General features: G+C 40.2%; 1 protein-coding gene across 1 annotated transcript in view; it reads right to left on the bottom strand.

Annotated features, from left to right (window-relative positions):
* ASB4 (ankyrin repeat and SOCS box containing 4) overlaps positions 1–17,452 on the bottom strand; it is a 63,213-nt gene extending 45,761 nt beyond the window's left edge. Inside the window, exons 1-2 of the mRNA XM_044244528.1 lie at positions 17,252–17,452; positions 7,210–7,509 (exon numbers count right to left, since the gene is read on the bottom strand). Of these exons, the coding sequence (XP_044100463.1) occupies positions 7,210–7,509; positions 17,252–17,438 (487 nt within the window). The 5' untranslated portion in view covers positions 17,439–17,452. The remainder of the gene's footprint in view (positions 1–7,209; positions 7,510–17,251) is intronic.
* Positions 17,453–23,941: the final 6,489 nt, after the last annotated feature.

The following is a 23,941-nucleotide window of genomic DNA, read 5'->3' as shown; positions in this document are numbered from 1 at the left end:
AACCACTATCAACTGCTCAAATATTTTCAACCCCCAAAAGGAAACCCATGCCCATTAAGCTATTACTCCCCCTAACCCTTTCCCCCCAGCCCGTGTTAACTACCAATCTGCTTTGTCTGTGTGTTTCCCTCTTCTGGCTGCTTCATATAAATGGACTCACACACTAGGTGGCCTTTTGTGTCAGGCTTATTTCCTTTGGCATATTTTCTAGATGCATCCATATTGCAGCATGTATCCGGACTTCATTATTTTTCATGACAGAATAATATTCCATACCATGGATAAGCCTTTCTTAAAGTCTGGGTTTTTTTTTAAATCTCATTGATTGCTGGTTTTATCTCTATTTTTCCGTCTTTCTGCTTTCTTCAGGTTTTTCCGTTTTTGAGACGCATGCTTAGATAACTGCAGCAACGTCATATAGTTCTGCTGATTTTGTCTTCTATACTTGGACACTCTGTGCTTAGGTGCACACAAATGTAAGATCACAAAGCCAGACATCCACATCTGGGGCTCCTACACTTCCTAACTAGATGACTCTGCATACAGTGGGGATAGCAACGAGTTAAAGGCCACCTATATGGGTCAGTAGGTTAAGCGTTCACCTTCGGCTGGGGTCTTGATCCCAGGGTCCTGGGATGGAGCCCCGAGTAGGGCTCCTTGCTCAGTGGGGAGTCTGCTTCTCCCTCTGCCTCTTCTCTTCCATCCACTTGTGCCCTCTCTCTCTCTCTTTCTCAAATAAATAAATAAATAAAATCCTCAAAAAAAAATCTCTTCTCTTAGACATGCAACTGTTCTTCAGTTTTTAGTAATATAAGTGATTTCAGGCAAAAAAATAAATCAAGAAATTTTTTGTGAATATATTTTAAAATAAAAAATGTCAATGTATGTATTTTTAAGTTGGATATTTTGAATGTATTCCTTAACTGGTCAAAAGCTTCTGATACAAAAATGTAAAATAAAACACAGTATGACTACACTGTGTTGAAGACTCTTACCAAATGAGGACAAGGTCTCTTTATTCCTAGTGTTGTGCAGACTGCACGAATAAGCCCAATTCTGTTCCATGATCAATGTCTTCTTTCTTTCCTACCAGTTATCTCTTGGACTCAATGCATAACCTTGTTTGGAGGTAAGAATCCAAAGTTTGATTTGGAGTCCCTACATAATGAAAGTCCGTATGAGCCAAAAGGTGCAGAATGAGCCCTAAATCCTAGAGACAGAACTTCTGAGTTATAAAAGTTTTTACCCTCCAGACCCATTCACGTCCCATTAAAGATGTGTGAATGCACACCCTTGTGTTTGGCAATATCTGTATTGTTATCATTTGTATCTTTGTTAATGTAATAAATAACAACAAAAGCACCCGTCATTTTAATGAACATTTTACTGATTATCAGGGCAGGTGATCATTATGTTATGTTGATTTGTTGTTTATATGCTTTTTTGGTTGGGGGGGGTCCTGAAATACCTACATCTGTTCTTGGTCTTTTGTTCTCTTTTTCTCTCTTAGTTGTTAATCTCTTTAATTTTTAAAATTTCTTTCTTTGTTAAGGGTATAAAAAGGGCCTTTGTCCATCTAGTCCCAAATATTTTCTTCCAGTTTTGTGACAGCATTTTTCTTTTAGTATCTGTGTGCCTCTTGCACACAGAATTTTTTTTTTCTCTAATTCATCTTTCTTTCCTTTATGGCTTTGGCCTTTGATGCCACGGACCTAAGAGCACGTTTGTTTTTAATGGACTTCATTCTTCCTTCTTGATTGTTATTAGCCTAATTCATTAGTGGCAGCCTACAGGGAGCCTTGTTTGGTCTCCTCGCTACCTCCACTCCTTCTCATGTGCAGGTAGTCCCCCTCTGTCAATAGGGGTAAAAGGAACAGGCAATAAGCACATCCTCTGGGGAATGAGATTTCCTCCGATGGTGCCTCTGAGCAGTGAAAAGTGAAAGGCTTAACAGCTTGTCTGAGTCTGTGGTTCATGAAGTCCCATGAAAAGTCAACAATATTAAAAGTCCAAAATTAAACAAATAGATAGTGTCTTAACTCTCAAACAATTTTAAAAATAGGAGCGCTGGGTGTTATACGCAAACAATAAATCATGGAACACTACATCAAAAACTAAGGATGTACTGTATGGTCACTAACATATTAAAAAAATTTTTTTAAGATTTTATTTATTTATTTGACAGAGAGAGAGAGAGAGATCACAAGTAGGCAGAGAGGCAGGCAGAGAGAGAGGGGGGAAGCAGGCTCCCTGCTGAGCCGAGACCCCGATGTGGGGCTTGATCCCAGGACCCTGAGACCATGACCTGAGCTGAAGGCAGGGGCTTAATCCACTGAGCCAGCCAGGCGCCCCAATAAAAAATTTTTAAAAACCTAAAAGTTTAATTTATGAATTAAACTATAATCAAAAACAATATCAAAACCCCCTAACTATGTAAGTCAGTGTGAAGGGGGGTGTGATGGCCACGTGCTACAGGTGGCTCGCCCTGACTGTCCCCTAGTCCTCTCCACATGTATCTGCTCTAGACCCCTCCCCTCCCCCAGGCAGGCACAAAGGAGAGGAACCTGGATGGATTTTTTCCCCCTTGGATTCTCACAGGTTGAGAAGACCCTGGCATCTTTAAGCCTGTTCTCCTAATCTTTCCCCATGACCTTTCCATCCCTCTTCACCCTCATCAAAATGTCCACCCTTTCTGCTGTTGTCTTTGGCTCATGACTTTGCCTTATCCGTTACCGAGGGGGGAAAGTTATCAGATATGAACCTCTGCATCTCACCACGGCCGCATCTATAAACACTCTGGCGTTTTAACGCCATCCTTTACTTTGGCCCCTTGGTTAAAACTGAGGCACAGTCCCTGGATTTCCCCCCATCTCAGCCTCTAAGATTTTAGTTACCCTGTCTTGTGCATTTTCAACTGTTGGCTTTCTATAAATCATTCCCTTCGGCACACAAACATTCCCTTTTATCTCCAACTACAGAACACTCTGCTGTGTCCCCACCCCCCTTTGGCAATCACACGACTCCCATGCTCACATGTGCAGCCAGACTTCTTTGAACAGTTGTTTGTATGTGGCATCCCCAGGTTTCCTCCTCCCTTCCCCACCTTATACCATTCGAATCTGGCTTCTACACCCACCATTCACCCAAACTGCTTTTGTCAGTGATAATTCTGTCACTTAATCTCGGGGACATCTAATTAAATCTCTCAGTGGCCATCGATACAGCTGACCACCTCCTCTTTCTTGAACCTGCCTCTTTCTTAGTCCCCCTAATGCCAAAAATGCTCTTGGGCTCTCTCTCTCACTCCACTTACCAATCCATTTCACTCTCTTTGGCCCGTCTCCATCCTGCTAACATCTTAAATGTAAGAATTTATCAGGGCTTGGTCCTCCCTTCCCTTTTCTCTCCACACTCTTTATCCAAGTGATTTCATTGATTCCCTTGGCTTCAAATACAATCTGTAACAATTCCTAAACAATAGCCAACAATTCCTAAACTTGCAGCTTTAGTCCAGAGCTCTCTTCTGCAATCCATACATTTGTCAAGTACAGCTTTGACTCATTCACTTTGGGGTCTCAGAGCGATCTGAAACATCTCGTGTTTAAAACTGATCTGGGGAAACTCACTCTGATTTTGAGACTTAATCTAAAGCTTCAGCAATCAAGCAAGTGGAACATCAGCAAAACAAAACAAAACAAACAAAAAAACCCACATAAGTCAGAGAATCCATACATATCTGGCCACTTGATTTTTGACAAAGATACCAAGGCAACTCAATGGAGAAGAAGCAGTCTTTTCAGTAAATGATGTTGAAACAATTGTATATATAAGATAATTTACCCATGCATAAAAAGATGAACCTCACCGGTGCTTTATACCATATACAAAAATTAACTCAAAATGAGTCAAAGACCTAAAAGTAAGACCTGACATTATAAAACCTCTAGAAGGAATCATAGGAGAAAATCTTTGTTCCTGGGTTAGTCAAAGATTTCTTAGCTAGGACACATAAAGCATAAGCCATAAGAGGTAAAAATGAATAAATTGAATTTATTAAAATTAAATACTTCTTCTCTTCTAAAGACAGGAAGAATAAAAAGTCAAAGAAAAAATAAAAATATTTGCAAACATTACTAATAAAGGGCTAGTATCCATAATATATAAAGAACACTGACAAATCAATAATAAGAAAGCAAACAACCCATTTTCAAAAAGGAGCAAAAGATATGAACAGATATTTCACCAAAGTAAATACACAGCTGGGAAATAAATACCTGAAAATATGCTCAACATTCTTGGCCATTAGGGGAATGTTAATTAAAACCATGAGATACTATTATATACCTATTATTGCCGAAATAAATTTTTCTTTTAATCTGACATCACCAAGTTCTGGCAAGGATGGAGAGAAACTGAACTCATGCATTGATGGTTGGAATGCAAAATGTACAACTAGGTTGAAAAAGGGGAAAGTAGTTTCTTATAAATTTATCACAAGACCCATAGTCCCACTCCTGGGTATTTACCCAAGAGAAATGAGAACATTTCCACACAAGAATCTGTATGCAAACGTTTATATCAGCTTTTTTTTTTTTTCCAAAATTGCCAAAGACTAGAAACAATCCAAAAGTCCCCCCACAGGGGAGCTGATTAACTGTATTATGTCTATATTATGTCAGCAGTCAAAGGTCTGGCAGACTGGTGAGTGTAAGCACATGGGTGAATCTCAAAGGCATTATGTTAAGTAGGAAAAAAACAGACCCAAAGCCTACATATTGTATAATTTAATTTATATGACATTCTGAAAAAGACAAAATTATAGGAACAGAGCACAGACCAGTAGTTGCTGGAGGTGAGGGTCCAGTGAAGGCATTAACTACAAAGAGCATCAGGAAAGTTTTTGAAAGTGACCGTGATGATGGTTTCATGACTACGTGTTTCTCAAAAATACTGAATTTTATTGTGTGTGGAATTATACCTCTATAAACTGACTTTTAAAAAACTGATTTTTTAAAAAAGATTTTATTTACTTACTTGACAGACAGAGATCACAGGCAGGCAGAGAGGCAGACAGAGAGAGAGAGGGAAGCAGGCTCCCTGCTGAGCAGAGAGCCTCATGTGGGGCTTGATCCCAGGACCCTGGGATCACCACCTGAGCTGAAGGCAGAGGCTTTAAACCCACTGAGCCACCGAGGCACCCCTCAAAAACTAATTTTTAAAGATTTATTTATTTATTTATTTATTTATTTATTTATTTATTTGAGACCGCATGCAGGAGAAGGAGCAGAGGGAACGGGAGACAAGCAGGATCCCCAATGAGCAGGAGCCTGACTCAAGGCTTGATCCCAGGACTCTGAGATCATAACCTGAGCCGAAATCAAGTCAGAGGCTTAACCCACTGAGCCAGCCAGTCTCCCCTAAAAAACTATTTAGTGGAGGCACCTGGGTGGCTCAGTGGGTTAAGCCTCTGCCTCCTGCTCAGGTCATGATCTCAGGGTCCTGGGATCAAGCCCCTCATGGGGCTCTCTTCTCAGTGGGGAGCCTGCTTCCCTTCCTCTCTCTCTGCTTGCCTCTCTGCCTGCTTGTGATCTCTGTCTGTCAAATAAATAAATAAAATCTTAAAAAAAAAGAAAAAAACTATTTAGTGATCTTTCCCACATACACGATTCTTCTTCAAGTCTCTCCAACTTAAAAAATGGCTCAGTCAATTAAACATAGGACTCTTGGTTTCCGCTCAGGCTGTGATCTCAGGGTTGTGAGATAGAGCCCCACGTTTGGCTCCATGCTCAGCGCCGAGTCTGCTTTAAGATTCTCTCCCTCTCCTTCTGCCCCTCTGCTCAGTGCTCTCTAGCTCCCAAATAGATAGATAGATAGATAAACCTTTAAAAAAAATATCACTATCTATCCACTTTCTAAAGCCAGAAACCTGGCAATGATACTTGAAATTTCTTTTTCCTTCTCCACTCATCCATATAAAACCCATCTCCAAATGCTATTACCTCTGCTTCCAAAAAATATTGCAAACCCATCTTCTAATCTTCGTATCCAAGTTTGCCCCTTCATGCAAATCACCGTCTTTTCTCACCTATGCCATTGCAATAGCTTCACTGCTGGCCTCCCTGCTTCCCTTCTTGGTCTCTTCCAATTCTATTCCTGCCTACCATCAGGATAATGATTTTAAGTGAAAATTAAGCCGTGTCATTTCCTTGCTTAAAACTTTTCTATGCCTCCATTTCTAAACCGCATGCCCTGGCACCCAGCAAGCTATTACCCAACACATCCAATGCCATCATGTGGCACTCTCCTCTGCCCTCTTGTCCCTCCCTCCTGCCCCATACCCATGATATTCCAACCACACTGGTCATCTTCCATGTGTTGAATAGTCCAGGTTTTTTGCTTCCTTAGAAACTCTGCACACGCTCTTCTCTATACCTGGGCTTCTCTTCCCCTTGACTCCTTTTTCAATGGCTCACTCCCTCTCATTCGTAAAGTTTCAGCTTCACAAATCATATCTTTAGAGGAATCTTCATCCATGTTCGAATAGTTTACTCCTGACATTCTCTTTCATAACCCCCTATTTTGCTCCTTTCCCAATTTATGATTACATAGCTATGAATTTATTTTGCTAGCATTTCTCTCCCCTTCTAAAGATTTTATTTATTTATTTGAGAGAGAGAGACAGTGAGAGAGAGCATGAGCGAGGAGAAGGTCAGAGAGCGAAGCAGACTCCCCATGGAGCTGGGAGCCTGATGTGGGACTCGATCCTGGGACTCCAGGATCACGCCCTGAGCCGAAGGCAGTCGTCCAACCAACTGAGCCACCCAGGCTAGAATATACCTTCTTGAAGGCAGAAACTATTTTCTTTCTCAGTTACTTAGCACATTAACTGACACATCATAAGAGCTAAATAAATATTTGTTAAATAAATGTGTAACCTAATGATCCTCCTCCAATGAAGAAAATAATGAGTCCAATGTGATCATCACTGAATTCACCTGGATCAATACGTGCATTTATATAGTTATATAAGTATATAAATTTATAAATCTATATGTGTGTGCATATATATATATGTGTGTATATATATATAGGTGTTTAGACTTATAAATGGGATACCTACTACATTACTTGAAGAAAGTAATGATCACCAAGTTTCACAACCGTGAGTGTGCAAGTCGACGACCATGTCAGCCACCCAGAAAGTCTTACCTCTCCAAACCAATTGCTTGGCACAGAGAATGGAGCTAGGAGTTGTACAGAAGTGTAAAGCCGTGTGTCCACTTAAGGAGTAGCAATTGAGCTTTGCTCCATGGTCACAGAGGATCTTAACACAATCCAAGTTGGCCATTTCGCAAGCCACGTGGAGGGGGGTTTTCCCGTTGGGTCTACAGTTGATTGTAGCATTGTGGTCCAGCAGCACCAGAAGACATTCCACGTGACCAAACAAGACAGAGAGATGCAAGCCTGTTGCCCAGGAAGACTTTAACTTATAACTAGGCAACCAGTAACCTGGACAAGAAAGGAAAGAAAGTTTAAGTTTTTGGCCTAGGATTTTTCTCTGTTTTGTGAAGATTTTTACAAATCTCTTACTTTGGTCGCATTCATCAAATTAGGGGGGAGGAGTGATTCAGAAGTGCAAACGAGTAACTGGAGGGTCTGCAGATGTCTAGTTTAGAAGCATGCTTGGATATCTTGAGCAGGACAGGCACTCTTGAGTCTCTCTGTTTCTAGCATTTTCCATTACCTCGTTGCTTTATTTACTGATTCTTCCTGGCCCTTCAAGGCATTTGAGTTTGACACCTTCACTTATGGAATCACATTTTTACTTTACATGGTGAGTTACATGAGACTCTTATTGTTTTAACTCTCAATCATTGCCTTGAATGTTTCTGAAGCTGTTAGTTACAAGATTATACCTTTTATTCCATCATGGTTCTTTTGCCCTATAGTTGCTGCTGTTTTTGTCAATCAGAGGTATGAATGTATTTGATGTCTTTAAAAAATTTGTCTTGTTGGGGGGTCTGGGTGGCTCAGTGGGTTAAAGCCTCTGCCTTCAGCTCAGGTCATGATCCCAGGGTCCTGGGATCGAGCTCCGCATCAGGCTCTCTGCTCGGTGGGAAGCCTTCTTTCCCCCGGCCCCCCGCCCATCTCTCTGCCTACTTGTGATTTCTGTCTGTCAAATAAATAAATAAAATCTTCAAAAAGAAAAATTTGTCTTGTGAAGATTTTTATGTGCCTGCCTATTGGTTTTTATAATATCTCTTACGGAAGAAAAACTTAAGGCAACTCACAAATTTTACACAATACAGGATTTTTTAAATGATCTAAGGGAAAAGGGAAAAAAATAAGGTAGGAAAATAAAAAGTGGTCAAGGGTAAGATCGGTACACAAAATATAAACCTTGTCCTATACACTAGAGCCACATTGCAAATTTGCCTTTGCACTTCCTAGCAGCCAAAATAAATAGGAAAACATGATGTATTGCACAATTAACTATGCCCACAAGCTATACACAAATTAATTGCTCAGGAGAAGCATGGCTGATCCTAGAACTGAGATCTTAGATAAATTCTTCCCATTAGTTGCTGGAAATGTTCTCTCTCACCTCCCTCCCTCTCTCTCCCTTACATGTCTCACAAGCCATAACAAACATAATTTTATAAACCTTCTTCCAATGTCAGTACCTAGAGACATAATATTAAGCTCAGTAGGAGTGGGTAATGGAAAATGGGTTCAAAAAGATAAAATACTGAGGCCCCCCCAGATGCAGATGTAAGACAACCCAGCAGCGTGGAAGAGACTCTAGGGCTGAAACACCAAAATATATTTTAACATGGATAAATCAGAAGTTTGCTTTTAAATTTATAATAATTTATAAAATTCCACTATACAAGTACAAGGTAAGTGGAATACAGTTTAATGCTAATTTATTTGAAAAAAGACCTAGGGACTTGAGTTGACAGAATTCTCAAAAGGAGCCAACTAGGTATGGAGCTGCCAAAAAGCTAACTCGGTCTTAAGCTCCATTAACGAAAGTGCAGTGCCCAAAACAAAAGGGGTGAAAGTTGTATTCTCTACTGAGTAGATGAGGCCAGAATGAATCCAGAATATTGCAAATACTTCTGGGCACCAAAGAGGACCCTTGGAGGTTGAGGACCACATTACAAGGGGGCGTGGTGATCGGGTATTAAAATTCTCTCATTTAAGTGAGAAATGTCACGTACGTGCTACTCCTGGTATTTATCCTACAAGTATAAGCACTCACGTGAGAGAATTCTCTCTAAGGGCCACTGTATTTTTTTTTTTTTAATTTGACAGAGAGAGAGAGAGCACAAGGAGAGGGAGCAGCCAGCAGAAAAAGGGAGAAGCAGGCTCCCCACTGAGCAGGGAGCTCGATGCAGGGCTCGATCCCAAGACTGGGGGATCATGATCTGAGCTGAAGCCAGAGGCTTTAACTCACTGAGCCACCCAGGCGCCCCCCGCCAGCGTCACCGTATTGCACAACTTCCAAGAACACCACCTGCATTGAAGTCCGTGAAGAGTATGAAGTTGTCAGGGGTTATAATAACCTGGCCTGTAGGTAAGAACAGGCACCACACTACAACATGGGTAGTATGGTATCCTAATGGGTAACAATTGGAAACAATTTCTATCTTCATCAATAGGAGACTGTTTAAAAAACTTTTTTGGTGTGTCCATACAATCAAATAATATACAGCCGTTATGAAGAAGAGGGCAGTTCTGTGTGTATGGATACAGGAAAAAATCTCAAGATATATTACCAAGCAAGAAAGGCAGGGGCTGATCAGTGTGCAGAACATGCTATCATATGTGAAAATATTTATCAGCCCTGCAAACAAGAAACTGGTTAGAGCAGTGTCCTCCAAGAACTAGGGGCTGAAAGACAAGGACATAGACTTACTCGTCCTCAGATGCCTCCTTTTTGAGCTTTTAAATTCAGTGCCTTGTGCGTGTATCCCTATTTGCGAAAATAAGTAAAGTTAAAATAAACTATTGTCCCCTCTTCAGAGGCAGAAAGATAATTTAGTTTCAAAGACCATATTACAGGGTTGTGCACAATGCTGACTAATCCTGAGGGAATAAGTGAACCCAGCTGAAGTTTGTTTTTCTGTAAGCCACTCTCCGCCATAGACATGCACACACACCACACACACACACACACACACACACATCCCTTTCTCATTCTGTTCAGAATTCTAAGGCCATTTGACTTTCCATCCCTCCCAGCATTCTCCTTATCCACATCGCCTCTTTAAAAAGAAATACAAAGTTCTAAGGAACTGAGGATTTTTTAAAGTGTAACCCTCTTAGGATTATCCGAATTTATGTGGGAATCTGGATTCAACTAAGAGAACTAAGTGTTAAGATACTAATTTGAGATCCCAGACACTGTGAAGGGAAGAGGTTCATTGATAGGGACTTTTCTCTGGCAGAGACAAACAGCATCACGGACAGTCTGGGCTGTGGAATTATCAACCCTCTGCCTGTAATGTGCATGTGTGTGTGTGTGTGTGTAAACAGATAGGCATACATGCTGCATGTGTGTGTACTCATTTATACATTCTTATTTAGCTGTGTGCATTGAATCTCTGTCCCGAGCAGAGTTTTCAGACTTTGTGGTATGCAACCTGCTTTTGATAATGAATGAATCACATTAGCACCAGTACTTAATCAGTCATTTTAACGCTCAGATTTCCTCAACAAGCAATTTGCAAAGCCAGTCTCTTCTAACTGTCTTGGAAAGAAGCTGGTTCCAGATCTGGAAACTGGACTACGTTTTGCCTGCTGATTAGCAGCAAACATTTGGCAGCTCTGTGCACCCACTGATTGGAAACTCGTGCCTCCTTCTGCAACGAGAAGAAAAATGATCCCAGAAAAGGAAGCAGTAGAGAGCTGATTAAGAAAACACCATTTTGATGTAAAATCAAAGAAAACACAGAATGTTAGCGCTGGAGGGAAGATTATCCAGCCCAAGCCTTTCATTTTCTAGATGAGAAAACTGCCACTTTCTCAGCCTGCCAGAGCCCTAAGTCGCCTGCCTCAGTCCAAGCTAATGGACTCAGGATATCTGCAATGCAGGGTTTCCATCTGTCTTTGTCTTTGTGGAAGCAGAAGAGGTTTTAGCAGCCATCCTACTTCACAAATCACGAGGAAAGAAAGCAGATCCTGAATTCATCTATACTACACCACATCTCTGATATGGAAATGCATTTGCTGGTGGATGTTTTATTCCTAAATTCCCGGTAGCACCTGGAGAATCTCTCCTGCCCCATTTATTCCAGGCATCAGTCGTCCTTAGTCTCTCAGTCCCTTGCCTCCGCCTGTTCCTTTGGTCATAATCTTTAACCAGTAAATCGGCCTCGGAGACAGCCGGGTCCTGGGATTCAGCCCACCCCGGATGAGCTTCTGCCTACCAGTCACCCCTCCTAGATGGAAATGTGTGTAGGTGGTTGGCAACAAGACACCTTTGCTGCTGCCCCTAGAAGCTGAATAAATAGGAAAAAGACAGATTGTCAGATACAGATCACGGCCCACTGAAGTGTATCTTGAAGCCACGCAGCAGAACTTTTTGGTGGTGGTGTGTAGGTGCGGTGGGGAGTGGGGTGGGGCTGAGATTCCGGATCATTCGACCCCAGGCATAGCGGGAAAGTCTTCTGGAGAGAACGGAGCAGCCCACAGCAAGGAGGCTATGAGCCTGCAGCCACAGGTCGCTTTGTACCAAGTGTGGGAAGCAGCAAGAGTGTCCTTTCCACCCCACCTACCCACTCTGGGGACCAAATCTGAGGTAAGGCCATCCTCAGAAACCACAGTGAGGCAACACCTCTTAAAATGTTGTATTGCTAGGGACACTCCAAGACATCAGAGTTTGCCTTCTAAGTACAGCCTGCACCAGTCACAGCACAACAGAATGACAGCTAACTAACCAATCGGACATCTTCATTTTGTACACTCTTCCTTCTTTCCAGGGCAGAATTATCCCAGGGTTTCCAGACCTAGAGTGTGATTAATTCTGAGCGTTTGTTTTTCAGAGTCCCCTCTGCTACCCTCTGCAGATGGCAGGCTGCCCTGTGTGCTCAGATGGGCACAAGTGGGGGGTGGCGGATGTGGAACCTGGGAACAAAGTCCCTGAGAGGGGAGTCAGGAAGCCACTGCCTCCCCAGCACTGTATGCCGCTCACCTCGCCTGCTCCCTGCAGCTCTGCAGTGCGCCAGTAGCAAAGGCTCGAGGAACTCTGCTTGAGCCAGGAGTTTAACAGAGACGAGACTACAGATCCTGTCCTGGGCAAAAATCCCGCAGAGTCTCTCAACGGCCGGCCATGCCCACGTGGATTTATAGCATCTACCGTCACTTTTCACCTTGCCTAGACCGTGACGCATCATCTGTTTATATCATTTCCCCTTCATATCATCACAGATTATCGGCACGCAGGGGATTTGGAGAGGGTCTTGACAAAGTCTCCGCTTTACAAATAAGGATAAGATTAAGGAACACACAACGCTCGAGCCTGTCTCACCGGTATGGACAGATCAACCCAATCTCTGGTCTCCCCAAGTCTTTAAACCGCCGCGGGTGACGGGCTAACTGTCCGCTTCTCCGCCCCCCAAAACCAACAGGACTTGTACGCAAAAAGCTCTAAAAGCATCTTAGAATTCAACCCCTACAAAGGTATTCGGAGTGATCGTGTGTGTGTGTGTGTGTGTGTGTGTGTGTGTGTACGCGCGCGCGTGCGTGTGTTTAATTAAATCTGAAACCAGAGACAGGCCTGCATAGCCGAGGAGGAAGCCCTGCGCTCAGGAAATACGGTAAAGAGAGAAGGTCGGTGTTCAGGCTACCTCTTGGAAGAAGGGATTGACTCTGCTCTGTGTTTGGGGGTGTTCACCTCTCTGGGAAACTTTCAGCTAAGCCTGGGCTGCGCAACAGTGATCAGCTACAATGTTCTCTGAGTCCAAAGCACCCCCCACACGAGAAGCCTGTTATTACAGCCAAAGGTTACACACGCTGCTCGCGCTGGATTAGCAGACATTTGCTCGGCCTGTGTCCACGTATTTGCACAGTACCGAAGGATTACAGACGAAAGCACAATTCTTGGCTATCTTTTAATAGCTAACATTTTCAGGATAAACCTCAGAACTCCCCCAGGAGAGCGGGGGAAAAAGCCAGCTTGAAATGAAACATTTAAAAGAAAAAAGTTTGAGGGGCGCCTGGGTGGCTCAGTCCTTAAGCGTCCTTTGGTTCAGGTCATGATCCCAGGGTCCTGGGATAGAGCCCCTCCCACCCCCCAACTCCCACCCCTCCATTGGGCTCTCTGCTCGGGGGCGTAGGCCTGCTTCTCCCTCTCCCACTCCCCCTGCTTGCGTTCCTGCTCTCGCTATCTCTCACTCTGTCAAATAAATTAAAAAAAAAAAATCTTAAAAAAGAAAGAAAGAAAAAAGTTTGAACACCCAGGAAGGGAAAAGAACCCGAGGATGGTAAGAGGATTGTAGGAGAACAAATTTCTGGCAAAGAGGAAAATGAGGTGATAAAGAGATTATTCATTATGAGAGTGGAAGTAAGAGCTTTCAGGATATTTGGAAAGCCGTTGTTACTTAGTAAAGTAGATAGAACACCTGCCAGAAAGTTTTCCAGTGAAATCACTCATTGGTTATTTTAATTAAAAATATGACTACCAACCAAAGAACCTGCAGCTGTGGGCCATAAACGAAGTGCTTAAAGTGCATTACCCTGATTAATAAAAGACTCTGATTAACCTTGCAGACTAGGGAATTTCATACCCAAGAGAGAGATACGGTATTCTGCCTGTATCGTTAACACGCCAGGACTCATACATCTGAAAGAGAATCGCAATATGTAGTTGGAAAAGCCTTTGGAAACAGCTTTATGGATGTTCACATTTCTAGTATAGGGATCACTAGTGAGAGCCCGTATGAGTAGCTTCGGGTTTTCTTACAGATACTGTGTTCACTCTGGGTACCGCACCCTTGGCTCATGGTAAACTTTCTATCATTAACAACCCTTGACTTTGCAGCTACTTACTGCGTGTAGCAGTTAAAAAGTTGTTTGTGTCTCTAACTTTTCTTCACGCCGTTCCCATTTTAAGGCCGTCGTCTGGTAGATGGAATTTTGCTTGCTTGTTTTTGCTTTAGAGACACATGTCCCTGCTGTCCTCCAGGAGTTATCCCAAATGTCAGCCGGCATGTTTTTAATGTTTGCTTTCTAAAGTGTGAGACAGGCTTTTTTTCTTCTTCTTCTTCAATTAATAAAACATGATTTTTTTCTGAAGATTTGATTATGAAGTTTAACATAACTTTAAAAAAAATAAAACAAGGGCTCCCCAACTATAACAATCATTATTAGGTGCTGGGGCTGGGTGGGACCCACAGTTTGAATCTAAGCTCTGGAATTCCGCTCTCTGTCCCGTGGGCTAGGGGAGCTATTCAGATGGGATGAGGAAGCAGAAGTGAATTTCCAGATGCTTGGTTCTGCCTTCCTCACAAAACCCACATTTTATATTTCCTTATGTGACTGTGCCAATGAGATGGTGGATTTGGGGGGAGCAATGTTGAGACCCCAAGCTGATTTCCTCACCCACAGAGTTCTGAACTGTCTTTCCAAAAACTATGAAATGATTTGTATACTAAACTTAGACATACCATATTCAGGGGAAAAAGTGGGGTCACTTTTTGAAATTCTATGAAAAGTGCTCTATGTCCTAAAAGAAGTAAAAATGCTTTGGGATTAATTGTACCCCTGTTGATCTTCTGCGGGACCATGAAATGTTGAATATAGATTATATTTTTCATCCTACAAGCAAATTTAAAGGTCGCGTGGTATCTTTTATAATTCTTCAACATTGTCGTGCTTAGTAAGCCGCAAAATATCTAAAACTTGAAGATTCTCTTACTTTAAAAGTAAACAGGTCATGTTTCCATTTCCACATTCAGATGCTGCTTATATGGGTTTGTTTACATTATGAAAATTAATCATGCTGTACGCTTGTGATCTGTACACTTTTCTGCGCGGCACCTTTCAAATTTGTTTTTAAAAACCAAAACCTGCTTCGTAGCAATGCACTAGAATTCAATGTCCCGAACACAACTACCTCTACTGAACTAATTACCCAGGGCAGCCTGCTCAGCTCTACCCTGGTCCCTGGGAATTCCTCTGTGACTTAAGAAATTGATATAAACACTTAGGTCAACTTTGCTTGGCTAGCAACCAAGATTCTATTTATCACTTCCATTCCTGACTGAAATATTAAAAGGTTCGATAATGAGGCTGAAAGACATGTGAAAATGTGGGGAAAAAACTTTGAAAAATCTTTGAAGAAAGATGAGTCTTTAATCTGGATTTAAGATGGAAGAGAGAGATTCTGATGCCCATATTCATATTAAACAGAGAGGAGTGTGTTTCTCTCTGTGCCTACAAGCATGTGTGCACACACATACACATGCATGATTCCCCTATAAACCCTGAAGATATGATCACAAATCCCATGATTTTTGTGCATACATTCACCTGGCATGAGTAAGAAATGGAACTCTTCTTTTCCTTTCCCAGAGGGTGTAATTTGCTGTTTCCCAAATGGAAAGCCACATCCCACAATCCTAACACTATGAAAACTCCCATTCGTGTGAATGAATTTTTAGCTCTATGAGGACCATAGGAATCTACTCATATGGACAGAAAGGATGAAAACTGTATTTTCTTCTGATTCAGGGTGATGTCCCCATGGAAGCAGGAGAAAAAGCATCTTCTTTCCCCAGAGCCTGCCCTTCAATTTCCTTTTTCTCACAACCTCAAAACCTTGAGTGATCCACGCAATTTGGCATGTTTAGGAGATGGGAAGATGCAGTCTTCACAACTCAGTGTTAAATAAATTACACTGACTCAAACCTGAGTTATTTCCATGGGCACACACATGAGCTTAAAAGAGACCTTAAAAATGTATTTGGTGTTCAGTCTTCCACTGAACAGATCCAGAAGGAGAAAGTAATGTGATTACATGCTATACACTCCTTCTTTCTAACAGAGCTCCATCAACCAGTTTAAAAAACAAAACAAAACAAAAAACCTCTTCGTTATCTTCCAGTCAAAACAGCAATGCCAATTTATGATAAAGCCTTCCAGGAAAAAATCATAAACACAGTAACTGGCCTCCTCTATTCTTCCTTAAGAACTAACAACCAGAGTACAGTAAATTAATGGAGAAATATATACCATTAGCATTAGTTTCTGAAAATTGATGGTGCTGATGACTTATATGTGAATGGAAAGCACTTACAACAAGAAGAAAGAATTGCTCTCTCTCTCCAAATGCTGTACACAAGACCTTATCATCTATTTTGTTTAAACAGAAGTGATGTTGAACATGGTGTTTGTTTGTAGTCTGCTCGCCAGATGGCCTTGCTACTCAAGTTCCCCATTAACTAGCTGATTTGGGAAATCAGAATCTGCGTACTTCTAATTTATTTCTGATTTCTCAGGCGTGGGTTCCAGAAAAATCCCTTGATTAAAAAAAAAAATCCGTTTTCGTTCTTGTTACCTCTCGTTCTTTAAAAGGCAGACATTCTGTATTTAGGATATCTACAGTTTTGATCTATTATTACAATCAAGGAAAAAAGTTAACTTTGGGGTTTTTCTGGTTTCAGTTTTTTGCCTGAGCTAAAAACTCATTAACATGATGAGGACTATCAAGGTGCATCAAAGCAGAGACTTACCCATTCATTAACCCTCCAAATAGGGGCAAAAATCCCCTTTTCCATCCAGATAGACACAGAGATGATATACCTTTCAGTGGCTGTGTAAGCAGAGAGTTAGCTGCCTGTCCCCAAGGCAGTCACTCTGTCTGGATTGGATCTTAGCAGTCTGTTTAGCCATAATCTAGAGATGTTTTCTTTATTCTATGTCATTGTAGGCAGAAGAAAAGTTCAAAATAGAAGCAAAGTAAACTAATAAATATCATGGTCCAGGATTTCAAACTCCAGACACAAGGATAGAGAAAGAAGAGAAGAGAAAAGAAAAGATAGAAAGATAGACAGAAAGAAATACAAACATATCCCATTCACGATGCTGTCTAGTTCAAAAGAGAAAAAGATTAAATTAGACATATTTTTTAAAAATACATATGTAAACTGTAAGAGCTCCTGGCTTAGATTGGGTGACCGACATTGTGCATTTTAAAAAAAAATCCATTATCTATCGATTTTATAATCACAGCTCTAATTTTTACCTTGTTTATAAGATGCCAAAACCATATTCTCATCTTCAACTTCAAAAACCGTGTCCACATCTATTAGCCTCTGGATTAAGATGGCCTTCAGTTTTCCGAAGTCATTGGACTTGAGAGCCTCAAGGAAATTTCTCTTAACTAACTTGGCAGCTGCGGATTTAGTGATAGGGGCGGCGGTGCCTTCCATCCTTCCTTCTCTCTCTCTGGAAGCTTTGTTGTGATTTATCAGGAGAGCGGCACCAAGCAAACAGGCACATGCTGGAGAGCCCACAAACTGTCTGCTAATTTTATCCCAAAGTTATGCTGATCCGTTCTATTTATATAGGGATCATTTCAAACTTCAAAATATCCTTCCTGGCCGTCACTGCCTTTTCAGGTCTTTTAAACTGGTTCTACGCTCACTGATTCATTGAATAATATATCGTGTCAATATCAAGGAAAAGCCCTTGCACCACATTTCAGGGAACGAAATGTCAGTATTATTTCTTATATGATCAAAGCAATAGCTTAAGATTTAAAAGCTCTTAATGCTTTTTTTTTTTTCCACCCCTCAGTAAAAACATCTGGTATCCAACTGGAGATCCAGCGTCCTGCTCTGAGTAGCCAACAGCCAAAAAAGAAAATTTGTTACAGTTTCTGAGACATATGTCTCTGAAAACCTATAATAATTTTTTGGAATAAGCCCACAGAATCAGGCAGAGCTGTACACATTGGAAAACAAACAGAAGGTTTTCAAGTGACCTAGACTTGAAAAATTTCAATGTCGTGAAAGAAAGCTGGGGAGGCTCGCGTGGCAGGACTGTTTCAGGTAAAAAGAGACTAAAGAGACAAAACAGCCAAGTGCAATGAGTGAATGAACTTCATTTAATCCTATATTTAAGAAACAGAAAAGACTATATACCGGGGCAATTGTGGAAGTATAAATACAGGCTAGATATTACTTCACAATACGGAAATACTGTTTCTGTTCCAAGGCATGGTGGAGGGATTGTGGTTATGCAGAAACATATCCTTATTCTTATGTGGTGCATGAAGGGGTAAGTTGCCATGATGTCTAAAACTTCTTTTCAAATAGTTCAGAAATGGAGAACTAAATGTGTGTGTGTATACACACACATACGTGCATGTGTAAGTGTGTGTGTGTGTACATGCGGGTGGGAGGTAAATAGAGTCAGAGAAAGAAAAGATGGGAAAAAGTGGAAAATTGACAAATCTAATGAAGAATCTCTGGGTGTCCATTATATTATTCTCTCAGCTTTTCTATAAGTTTGAAAATTTTCCAAATAAAAAGTTAGAGAGGGGGCGCCTGGGTGGCTCAGTGGATTAAGCCTCTGCCTTTGGCTCAGGTCATGATCTCAGGGTCCTGGGATCGAGCCCTGCATTGGGCTCTTTGCTCAGCAGGAAGCCTGCTTCCCCCCCCACCCCCACTCTCTGCCTGCTGCTCTGCCTACTTGTGATCTCTATCTGTCAAATAAATTTAAAAAATTTAAAAAAATTAAAAATAAAAATAAAAGGTTAAAGAACGGAAACAATCAAATTTTAAATTTATAAATTATTAAAAACTAGAAAAATGATGACAAGAAGTATTAATTTGAATGCAGTGAAATCACAACTTATATAGTGTTGACAAGAGTCAAAACTGTTACAGACTTTCCTGCAAAATAATTAGCAATGTGAACTAAAAAAAACTTAAAATGATAATAGTATTTGATTCTTAGAATATACTTAAGGTTGTAAACATGGATGCATATCGTAGCACAATTTTTAACTTATTTCATTGATGTGCAACCTAAATACAAGAAAGTGACAAGTCATAAGTATACAGCTTGTTGAATTTTTACAAAGTGATGGTCCCCATGTAACTGACCCCAGATCAAACCACAGCATAGTTCAAGTGTGCTGGAAACACGGTTTATGTCTCCTTCCAATAGAAACATTCAATCTAGCCCCCAATGACAACTATTATCTTGACTTCTAACACTATAGATTCAGCTTGCTTGTTTTTTAGTGTTTAAATTTTTTGTTAATTTTTTAAATTTTTAAATCTTCAAGCTCAACATAGTATGAAATACTTGACCCGAAAAGAAGGATGGATAAACGAGTGAAAATGTATGTGTGGGAAGTTACATTGTTAATAATAGAAAAAATTTTAGAAGCAATCTAAATGACCAACAGTTAGAGAATTTGATAAACAAATTATGGCATATTCATATAATGGAATACCTTTCAGTCATTATGATTAGGTAGACATATACTTATTAAAAAGTCTTTGAGGAGCACCTGGGTGGCTCAGTCAGTCAAGGTCTGCTCCTGGCTCAGGTCATGATCCTGGGGTCCTGGGACCGGGTGCTATGTCAGGAACCCCTGCTCAGCGAGAAGTCCACTTTCCCCTCTCCCTCTGTATTCTCTCACTCTCTCTCAAGTAAATAAATAAAATCTATAAAAAGAATAAATAATAATAAAAAAAATTAAAATGTGAGCTAGACAATTTATAAAATAGTATGTGTAGTATAAATATCTTTTAAAAATCTATATATAATGTATAAATATGCATTTTTACATATTATATAATTTGCACAATTATATATACTTATATAATTGGCATATATTTATGTAATATATATAAATATATATACTATACGCACACATAGGAAATAAAGTCTATAACCATCTATCTCCAAGTATCATGAGCTTTTATTTCCTAGTGGTAAGATTACATTTGGTTTCTTTTTGATCACTTTCTTATTTTCTGAATTCACCTACAATGAGTATATATTACATTCGTGATGGAAAGGTATTTCTTTACAAGTATATATATGACATTAATAAGGATAACCTGTTAACTCAGAATAACTACAGAATTGTAGGTTCTAAGAAGTAAGGAACTGAATTATTCTTAGGTCCTTGCTGTCTAGCATGAATGAATAAGTGAAAAAAAGAATTATTTATTGATTATTTACAAGGTCCTTAGCATGGTGCTTGGTGGCAAATAAGTTGCCACTGTTTCTTTGGTATCCCCATGGGCAACCTAAGTAGAAATAAAGCACTTATCGATATTGTTGATAAACTTTATCCCTTTTTGACAAAACTAAAAGAAAAAAACAAAGCATTCCTACTAGAAGAAACAAAGAAATCCAGGAGTTTTGCATTACTAGAGGATACTTTTTGCTAGAGAAGTCCACCAAAACGGAATCTATGTAAAACAAAGACCAAATTTCACAAAGCAGGGGGGGAAGGCTCATTTTAAATTCATCTTAAATAATAAAGACAAAAATTCTGAGGAACACTTTTTCACCTAATATTTAACAACATTTAAGTTGACAGAAGCTATGTGTAATTCATAAGACCACAAAACATATTGTTTACTATTTTCGTGGTAAGATCATCATTCTGATCCAACTTCATAATATGAAGCAATATCCTTCAACATTAGAGTGACTTTTGTCAAACTAATATAAAAAAGATCATATTTATGAAAGTGTTCAAGAGCTTCATCAGTTTTGCCAAGGGCCTGCCTTCATCGTTTGATATTCCAATGACTTTCAAACCCAGTGGCTGCAATTCCCACTGAAACACTTGTTAAATCCTTATGTCTGCAAACTCTTCTTATTCTGTTATTAAGAGAAATAACGCTGCCAAATCCTCATGAGTTACTAGTTTTGTGATTTGGGCAGTTCTCTTATATTTTCATCGACTCCATGAAATCTTATCTCATTTACAAAATTTGCAATTTCACTTTGCAATGGACATCAGGATATCACAGTGAGATCTGGACTCCACGTTCAAAGATACATTGTCTGATTTGAGTTTGCCACCTTGTGACCTTAGGACCTGAGATAATGGACCATCAGTTGATATGCCCCATAATTCTTCACTGTAATGAAGTTTTAAACCTAACCCTACCTTCCAAAGTTTACATGTTTCTGCTTTGAAGAATATACAATGAGTTGAAGGGAAAGGGAGGCAAATACCAGTGAATATTGAAAAGAAAATACAAGATAATACGTAATTCTCACATCCTGGTTCACAAAGTAATCCATTCCATTACTGGAAAATTAGAATCAGTATTTCCTTTGTTGCACTGCACCAAAATTGCTTATCCTTAACTTTTTTCATTGAATCTAACTATGAACATACAATCAAACATGTATTCCATTCTTATCCTTAATGAATTTCCAACATTTAAAAATAGCATCCTATCTCTCATCAATCATTTTTCTCCTTGACTAGTCTCAACTGTTCCCTATATGCGCTGGTTTTCAGAATTCTTTTGTCCTGTCTGCCCTCCTCTGGATACTCTCTAGTTTATTGATGTGTGCCCATTCTTAAATTTGGGGGCCTAAAATGGAACATAATATGCCTAGAGGGAGCTAAAAACTAGGGAGTATGATGGGGACACTGGGGGACACTCTGCTTTTGTTGAAATTGTTTTGTGATTCCTAGGAGACGCTTTGCAAGTCTGCCTCATGTTACAGTTGTAATTTCTTCAACAGACATTTATCGAGCACTTACCATGTGCTAGACACATTCTGAGCACCGGAGATACAGCAGTGAGCAAAATAAACAATAATCTCCATCCTATAGGACTTAGCATTGCTAGTGGATTTAAGTAAAATGGAAGTCCCCAGATCTTTCCATCTCCTGGACAACACATTCCTCACAAAGCTGTAAATTAACTAAATGTCCTAGACAAACAATGTAGTTTGTTTATATTTGAATAATGGATCAGATTCTCCCTTTATGGATTCTTTATCTTGGTGGCAAAACTTCATTTTAGTCCAACTTAATATGTTTAGTCCAATCCAAATTTTTAGCATTCTCTTTGGGTAAATGCTCCATTGCAGTGGATAAAATTCTCTATCTTTGAGAGTTCTGAATTTCCCTCTAAGCTGGTTTCTGGGATTATGAGACATGGATAGAAACAACATTCAAACTACTAATATCTAACAACCAGTATCAGTTAGAAGAAACTTTGACCATAAATAATCAGTATGGTCAGACTAGTGTATCACAGATGAGTATTAGTCAGAAGTAGGAGAGCAGCTTATGTGATCTCTTGGGGGGAGGGGGAGTCCTCAGATGGACTCAACATCCTGGAAATCCTCCTTGATCTCCATGACATTTTGGCTCCCCTAAACTGTTCCTTACTATATTCAGATCTCTGGCTCCCTTACTATATTCAGATCTCTGGCTCCCACCATCAGAGCACGTGATCCCAGTCATTTGTCTCCAAATTTGATGTCTTCAAAGACTGCAGTCTTTTGGCTACGTCAATGCAAGATATACACAGGAAATTCCAAGGCCTCCCTTTGGGCACACTGCCACCCCTCACACTTCATGAGGAACTAGCAGCTTTGTATAGGCAGGCTCCTTCTTGTCAGGACCAGAATGGACATAGACCTAAGCTGAGGGTTGGAGTTCTTCAAGGAGTCTACATTGTTCCTGATGCTCACCCTAACCTCCGTGTCCTTAGACCCTCAGGCATATCTGGTTGTTTCTAGGTCTTCTCCCCTGCCACTGATCTGCCAAAGTTCAGCCCTGGAAGAACACATAAAATGTGTGAACAGGGATGAGAACACGGCATCCAATCTCTCGATTAACCTGTACTTCTTCCCCTCAAGATGTCCAGACTTGCTGGCTAGAAATGTCCAGTCTTGGATTTTGCTTCCTCTTTAATGTTTCCTTTTCCCCCTTAGCAAGCTTGACTTCCCATCATAGGTGGAAAAGTTGTCACCTTTGTGTTGTGGAGTAAACTCCATGATCCTGAATTCTTTGGGCACAGTCCTTGGTATACGAAAGAAGGAGATAAAGTGATCTAGAAAAATCCTTATTTTCTTAATGCCTGATTTTTTACAACTATTGTCTTTCTAAAAGTGCACATTGGGACTTAAATTTGATTAATGGCCAGTTTGTCCTAGGCTATTCCATACTTTCTTTCCTTGGGTTAATAGACCTTAAGACTTGGCCTCAAAAGCTATAAGAAACATGATTTTAAAATAAATAAAAAGCATTGATTTAATATTTGGAAACAAATTTACAATTTTAACCTAAAAAAAGAATTTTATTTTTTCCCACAGAAGCTATTTCAGTTCCATCTCTTGGCCATAAAAATAAATACATCTAAACTTGGTGGGATAATTTGAGGGAAAAAAAGCAAATTTTCATGATGAAATGTATAAAACTGAGAAAGTTACCTGTATTATGATGCTTAAAAAAAAAAATCAATCATTGACCAATTTACTTGAGCAGTAGAGGATAAAATCAAGAGATAATCACTTGCACTTACAAAACAAAAAGCAGTTTAATTAAATTGCCCATCATAGTCTTTCCAACTTAAAGGAAGCAAGGTGACCAATGCTAATAAAACAGACTTGAGACCTGCCTTTATTATCCAGACCATGCTTCAAGCCACCATCTCACTAAGCCTCAGGAGGCCACATTTCACAATGGTCATGTTTCATGCTGTCCATCCAGGCCTGTCAGATATCCCTGTCTCCTCAACTCTTAAAAATGAAAACTCTTCAACCCGTAAGACGAGTTCTTTATTAGTGTTTCACGACACGGCCAGGGCAGTGTCCTCTGCCCTTGGAACAAAATGAAGAGCTTTCTGACAAGGCGATGATATTGTGGCAAGTGATCCATAAGACCCTCTCATACTCTCTGGGGATCTGCGGGAGAGGGAGCGACCAT

The sequence above is a fragment of the Neovison vison genome, chromosome 4 (assembly GCF_020171115.1).
Source record: "Neovison vison isolate M4711 chromosome 4, ASM_NN_V1, whole genome shotgun sequence".
Lineage (NCBI taxonomy): Eukaryota > Metazoa > Chordata > Mammalia > Carnivora > Mustelidae > Neogale > Neogale vison.
This window is presented reverse-complemented; position numbering and strand designations above follow the sequence as displayed.